Raw genomic sequence first — 7,477 nt, forward strand, 5'->3', positions numbered from 1 at the left:
TTTGCAGCTGACAAGGGAAGCCCTGAAGAGAGAAGATTGCAAACCCAACCCTCCTCTTCCCATGTCTCACAGCCACAGGTCATTTTCCAACATCTGTTTATTCATTGCAGAATTTCTGTTAAGAAGCACAGCTTCCAACTCCCCCCTCCCAGCTAACGCTAGCATTATCCCTACTAACAGCCATAAGCTAACTGACATGTTGGGACTGGCAATAGATAATAAGGCTTCAAGTGGTGTCATAGGCATGTGTGTTCAGCTTTTCAGCTGCCTGAATTTCTGCCCTCTCCCAGTCATCCCTCTGGCTTTTTAAGGCCCAGAGAGAGACCAAAAAGCATGATGGCACGCAACAGACAGGGTCCATTAAGCTAAATAATAAACTTAACCCAGTGCCCAGTTAACTACGACTCATGTCTTCCTCCCCAAGCTCCCCGTATGCAAATGCCATCTCCCACCTTGCAGTTAGGGGTTTTGCCTATTAATAATAGGATTTGAGGTTTGCGTACAACCTGCTGCTAAGGGGTTCTGGTAAATGGCAATGAGACTTTCTTAATCACAAATCTATAGTGCTGAATATTTTATGTAATTAAAAAAATAACACTGGGCTAGAGGAAATATTTTACAAAAGAGCCATCACCTCTTAATTATCTGCTTAGCTGAATTGGTTGTAATCAGTGCTTTCCTCAGAGAGCTCACCTTGGTTTTTCCAGGATGTGTAAAAGAACAGCTTAAGATGAGATTATTTATGGAAAACACAGATAATCAAATTCAATCCAGACATGTTTTGAAACAGATTAACTTCAGGTGTGGCTTTCATCTGTTAGACAAGATAAAGGAGGAAACATACAGAGTGCTGTCTCAATTACACCCTGGAACATGTTTCACCGCACAGTCTTGTTGTGTATGTATTTGGTACTTATCTCTAATTATTTCAGGCTGATATTGTATCCAGGATCAATTTCACTGTGAAAATCAACAATAAAAATTACTTTGAATACTAAGTTGTGGAGATTTTTAATCACTTCTGCTTATAAAAGTTGACAGAAGCCTCAGCTTGGAACAGACAGTAATTTTTTAGGCTCAAAGCTGGGGGAATCAAGACTCAGAAACTTTGGTGCTTGCAGGGGATCCTGAGTCTGCTGCTCCTCTCCACGCACCAAGGTTAGAGAACCTACAAGAGTTCCTACATTGTGTCAGTCTATTGGGCTGGCTGATAGCACTGGAACACTCCTTAGCAAGACACCACATCCCAGAGTATAGCTCACGACATCATCTCACATCAAGCTGTCCCCACGTTCAGTCTTCCCAGTTCAAACATACTCCCAGCCACTCTGTGACCTTCAGCAGGCATAAGGCAGGGTGTAAGCACAAGCAAAGGAGGTTTTCCCACATTTCACATGAGCCAGGGGTGATGCAATCCCACTAGTCTGGCCCTGTACCTGTTAGATGAGTGTAGATACATCCAATCTCATTGTCTGATCACAGAATCTCAGTGACTCACACAGCTGCTGGTTTGCAGAGCAAGTTTATGTCTGTCTGACAGATATCACATCACTCAACAGTTTCTGCATTTATAGTTCTCCTCCTCTGCCTTACAGCTGACTGGAAATCAATTAGCCAAGCTAGTATGTCCTGCTGAGAAGCCTCCTTCTTTTAAAAGAGAAGCTATTCATTCTGAGCAGGAAAAGCTTCCTTTCAGTGTTAAAAACTTCCAGACCCTTTTCCTTTCAGCAGTTACAGTATAGTCGAGACTCTAAATCCACGGTTAATTGTTTTGATAGACCCACAAGAGCATACTTCAGAATATTATACAAGAATTATTATACTAGGATGCTGGAGAGGGACTCTGCATCAGTGACTGTAGTGTTGCACAAGGAGCAATGGGTTCAAACTTAAACAGGAAGTTTGGGAAGCAGGTCTGCTGAAAAGAGCCCTGCATTTAAATGGGCATGTGGAATGTTAATGTTTAAAGGTAACTCTTTGCCTAATAAAAGAAAGCAAAAGAAAATGGATGACATTAGTAAAGTGGAAAAAAATATAAGGAAGCAAATAATGAGGTCAGTTATAATTTTATTGCAGCACGTCCAAATAAAGATCAGAAGAAAATAGCCCCACAATATTAGTTTTTTTGTATTAAAGGATGAATAAATCCAAGTTAATGAATTGCATCCCTTTGAAAAGTAATTTCTGCCTGCAAACAGAAGAGGTGTGCTGCAAATTTTTAGCTATTCTGGCAGAGCCAGCAGACAGGAGAGCTTGGAAATAAGTATTTGTATCTTTCATGGCACTGTTTGGCCATTGTTGTTAGCACTACTTTTGCTTCGGGCATTGCGGCTGCTGCTGCTGTGCGATGCTCTTCGCAGGACACTTAGCTTGCCCTTTTGGGGGCTGGAATTGCTCCACACACTTTGGAGGACACTTTTCCTGGAATTTTGAAGGTATTTGCTGCTGCTGTTTCTGCTGATGGGAAGACATCTTTGCTAAGCCTGGAAGAAAACCAAGTTGCCATTTTAGTTATTTTAAGCCCTACACACTTCTTGTTTCTGGATATTAATTTCAGTCAGTCTTCCACTTTGAGATCAAACCAACAATGAAGAATCTATGTAAGTTAATAAAGGCAAAATCACACAACTGCCCCCGACCCCACCCTTGGAAATCCCTGAGGATGCTGCTGTTCAGACCAAATTCCTGTTGGTGACTCCAGCCTGCTGTAGCTGCCCCACATTGCTTTTCCAGGTTCCCATTACAGTTAGTGTCTATGGAGATCAGCCACTCTGCTGAGTTATAACTGTATATAACCAAAAATGAGTAAGAGGCAAGCACCCTCTTAACAAAGTTGTGATCCAAACAGGTAAATGGCTACAGAGGTGGAGGGAAAAGAAACAATGACAGGTGGTTTCCTTCTTTCCCTCTACTCACTGTTTTCTAAACACTTCAACTGTGACAAGCTAAAAAGCAATACAAATTTTGGTGAAAACATGCTTAGTTCAAGGAGAACCTCAGAGCAGTATTTAAAACTAGTCAAAGAAGAGCAGAAAGCTAGTGACATTTAAGTATTGCAAATAGTTTTGAAAGAGAAAAATCATTTGATAACAATCCTTTCCAGCAACAACCTTGTCTCTGCTTAGTTTATTGAGTATCTCAGGGCAGAAGCCCTGTCTCTGGCCATTCAATGCCAGGGAACTGTCCTCCTGCTCCGTAGTGATGTAATTTTATATAAAAAAGTGAAACACAGAGCTCAGGAGATCCAGGAGACTGCAGTGATCAGCCAATAGTTGCTCGATGGATACGAAAGAAGCTGCCAGCAGATGCCATCCTTTAGTAGCTGATACTCAATACCCAATGGTTATCCACAAACATTCTTATCAGTTGGGGAAAAAAATTGTGAGGGTTGACAATGGTTTCCTGGTCCAAAGAGTCAGCAAGCCACTGTCTGAAGCCTCAGAAAGTCTCAAAATAGCATAATAGAACTTTCACCTGTATGGAGCTGAAATTGCCAGGGAAAGGAGCTGGAACAGTTACTAGACAAACGAAGAGAAATCACCCTGTGTCCTGAGAACAGGGTACCATAACCCCCCACTTCTATAGCTAAATGTGTATAGGACTCACCTGGTGTCTCCTGCTGTTGGAAGAAGAGAAGAAGGCACTCAAGTTAACAAGCTTCCCAAATGGGAGGCTTTTATATGCTTTCAAAAGTCAGCCCCGGGAGCTGATGACAACAGATTAACTTGATGACCAGAATCTTTCACAACCAGAGTGTGCTCCACTGACACCTCCATACACCTGGACTTCAGTCAAGGTCTGTGAGAGATGCTTCCTCTTTCAGGTGTGGGGGATTTGTTGTTTTTAATGCAAGGCACACCCAATCTGGTAATAACTGGCTAATTTATTAATAATTAGTCTTCTCTCAACCCTGGGCAAAGATCCCACAAATGAAAGCAGATTTAAAAGACATTCTGTGTTTGGCAGTCTGGGTTTCTGGGTTTTGCTTCCATCCTTCTCTATTTTCCTTCCTGAAAAGGGGAGTGAAACATTTGATACTGCCAAGAAATTAGAAAGCTTTCCCCTTATTTTTTCTTGTGCATTGACATAGCTTTTCACTGAAGCAATTAAAGCTTCTTTTTCATAAAAACTGTGGCTTGCTGAAGTTGTGTCAGGATTTCTTTTTTCTGGGGATGGATCTGTGTTTCAGAAACATGTTGATCCCCTCAAAACTTTTCCAAGGAAGGAACAGAGAGAATATTTCAACTGAAATGCTGTCTTTAGTTCTAATAGAAAAGGTAGTTCAAGCCTCTCTTGAGCATTCCTCAATGCTATGCCCTGTAGGGTCATATTCAGCCCAATGAATTACAGCCCAGTCTCCATTACAGATGTGGGATACTTGGAGAGATGATGGACATGGCTTCCACTGGGTGTGGGAGAGCAGAAGGTTCTAATGGAAACAACATCATCCCATATCTTAACATCCATTACTCACACCTGATCTACCAGTGGTCTTAATGACCCCAAGGTTGACATGGGCCAAATGTCACTAATTTGTTGTAAATACCCAGGGGAATCTCAGCAATGCACAGAACTAACCACAAGTGCATATGAGTGCCATGTGTCAGGGCTTTTGCAATAAGTTTCCCACAGGCACAGGAAGCATGATGAGCACAAACCAACAGGTCTCTTCTGCCACTTCCTCTGGGGTTTTCAGCGCCATGTGCTCTCATCTGTGATTACTGTGGCTGGTGCAATGCTCATGGCAGAGAGGTAAAGAAGAAAAAAAATTTAAATTACTAACACAGCTGATAGAGCTGGATGAAGATGCTTGGAATTCAGTCATAGATGACTAACCTACGGGATGGATCTCATTAGTAGCTGCATATGACTACCTGACTAAGACTTTTTCCATGCCTGAAAGTGGGCACTGACACTACACATGGCAGCAGCAAGCAGTTATTAGTGAGGCAGAGTTCACTGCTGAATACCCAAAGGTTTGCATTCAACAGTAGGAATTAGAGGTGCACGTTCCTAGTCTCCCCATCCATTTTTGTGCTATTGAATATCTGGTCCACCTCCCCTTGTTTTGTCTATCTGAACTGAAAGGTGTGTTCAGGTGTAAAATGTTTGCCTTACTGAGTCATGTTTTGCTTATCATTATTCCTCTTTGATGGTGTCACCTTTTGGTGTTGCCAGAAATAATACAAAAAGAAATTTACTGTCAAAATCTCTGCACCTGCACATAAGGTTTCATTAAAAGCTGATTTGGTAACAGTGTTTACACACTGCTAAATATAACCCTTTTCTAGATTAGATATTCTCCACCCTTGCCATAATGATACGGTAAGTGGATAGCAATTCTCTACATCCCAGACATGGAAATTGTGTGGCCATCACAGAGACAGAGGTAAGCAAGTCACATGCACGGTACAGAAGACAATGGGAGCATTATCTCTGAAATTCAGCATTTAGATGGGTATAACACCCCCCCAGACAATGGGCTTCCTTCTGATTCAAATTTTTGTCTCCAAATAAAGAATTAAAATATTATTGCACCTGCCAGAGGTTAATGAACTGAATTAATGAACCAGAATGCCAGTCTATCAGTCATGGATGTGACTTCTCCTCGTTGTAGATGGGCAACAGGCAGGGAAAAAGAGTGAGACCTACCCAAAGCCACACAAAGTATCTGCAGCAAACTTGGGAAAAAACCTGAAATCTTGTTCCTATTCCTGAACCACAAAAAGATTAATTTCCTGAAGCCAAATCCCCTACTTTCTGTATTCAGTCAATTAGGAAGAATTACTCAAAAATACTGTTTTCATCTCCATCAGAGTGCTTTTAAGAAATAATTCAAATCCCAGCAAGAACATTTCAATTCCTTCTTTCTTGGATTTGGGGCTTTCTTCCACTTAAATGTACTTTTTAACAATGTCTAGTATTTTCCTCCAAAATCCAGAAATACAAAGATCGAAATTTAATCATTAATAAAGGTGAAAATTAAGTTTCTCTCATTGTTTTCACATAGGATAAAATTCTTCTGGTTTTATATCTGTCAGAAAAGTATTGACCAGATGATGTTTTGCTTATAGTGTTAGAAGACATTGCTTCACATTATAGTGCATGCACTCCCTGTTTACAGCACTGCATTGCAGGAGCAAATTGTGCACAACCATAGCAGCTTTTTAAAATGAAAACTAAAGAAAGATGTTCTTGTGTCTAATGACGCTGAAATGAGGCGACGAAAGAAAGACAGAAGACACATGATGCCATCAATGGTCAATTTTTATTGCTGCACATATACATTGAAAGACAAAAGGACATAGACTAAAAGACAAGCTGAGAAAAAAGAACTGAAGGGGAGGCATCTTCCAACATCAACTGTTTACAGAACAGACATTGCTAAATAACTTCCAAGATGCCCAGAAGTAAAATTATTGGCCAGCTGCAGTTACTAAGAAAAAAAGTGCTGAGATAGATAGCAGTAGCAGAAGTATCATAACAATCAGAGACACAGGGCAGAAACATTCAGAGAAATATTTTCCAAGACAAAGAGAGCATAGGGTAATCAGATCAGGAGAGGTCTCAGTATGTTGCAGATGGGTCTGTAACGTGGTTTTCATTCCATGGATGCTTGTGAGCCTATGGGTATTGCAATGCACTGAAGCACCAGGGCTGCGTGCTAGGCTCATGTGTTAAGGTGATCAGCATGGGCGAGAGCAGACAGTGCTACATGGCTCCAGGCACACAGTCTCACATGAATCAACACATTTGGTGGTACACACCTCCACACATGGGGGTGGGCAGGGCTCCACACACTTGGTGCAGCACTGGGTGACACAAGGCTCCACACACTGAGTGGCACATGGCTTTACACAGACATCAATGCACTTAGGGGGGCAGACCTCCACACACTGGGTGCTGCAGGGCTCCACGCACTGGGTGCTGCAGGTGGTGGTACACTGGGTGGCACAAGGCTCTATGCACTGGGTGCTGCAGGTGGTGGTACACTGGGTGGGACAAGGCTCCACGCACTGGGTGGTGCAGGATGTGGTGCACTGGGTGGCACAGGGTGTTGTGCAGACCTCCACACATGGGGTGGAACACGGCTTCACACAGATGCTGTCACAGGGCTCCACGCACACCGTCTTGCAGGGCTCCACACACTTGGTGCATTTCTGCACACAAATGGGAGGGGGCAGGCAGGGCTGTTTGCACTGCTCGTAGTAAGACATCCTTCTGAGGTGCTGGTAAAGCTAAAGACAAAGAAAAGAGATACAAAATCAAGGCACTCATCTTTTCTTCAGATTCACAATCTGAGCTCTTGAAACATATATAAAAGTTAGCTGTTGGACTAAGAAAAGAGCTCTTAGGAAAAATTGCATGTCTGAATGATTTCTGGATTCACACATATTCAACTATGACTGCCACATTATTTCTTCTTTTCTTGGGAGCATGCAAGCATCACAGTTAAGAAGACTAGAGCCATAAACCC

The 7,477-nt window shown here is 42.2% G+C and overlaps 1 protein-coding gene across 1 annotated transcript; it reads right to left on the bottom strand.

The window, feature by feature from the left end:
* Window positions 1-6,686: 6,686 nt before the first annotated feature.
* Window positions 6,687-7,217, bottom strand: LOC104411355 (keratin-associated protein 9-1-like). Its single transcript, XM_010021750.1, has one exon. The coding sequence runs from the start codon at window positions 7,215-7,217 to the stop codon at window positions 6,687-6,689; it is 531 nt and encodes a 176-aa protein (XP_010020052.1).
* Window positions 7,218-7,477: the final 260 nt, after the last annotated feature.

This window comes from Nestor notabilis, unplaced genomic scaffold (assembly GCF_000696875.1).
Source record: "Nestor notabilis isolate BGI_N333 unplaced genomic scaffold, ASM69687v1 scaffold6189, whole genome shotgun sequence".
Classification (NCBI taxonomy): Eukaryota; Metazoa; Chordata; class Aves; order Psittaciformes; family Psittacidae; genus Nestor; species Nestor notabilis.

What these genes read in the sequence shown, in the direction of transcription:
- LOC104411355 (XM_010021750.1), bottom strand. Translation starts at nt 7,217, where the DNA reads ATGTCTTACTACGAGCAGTGCAAACAGCCCTGCCTGCCCCCTCCCATT.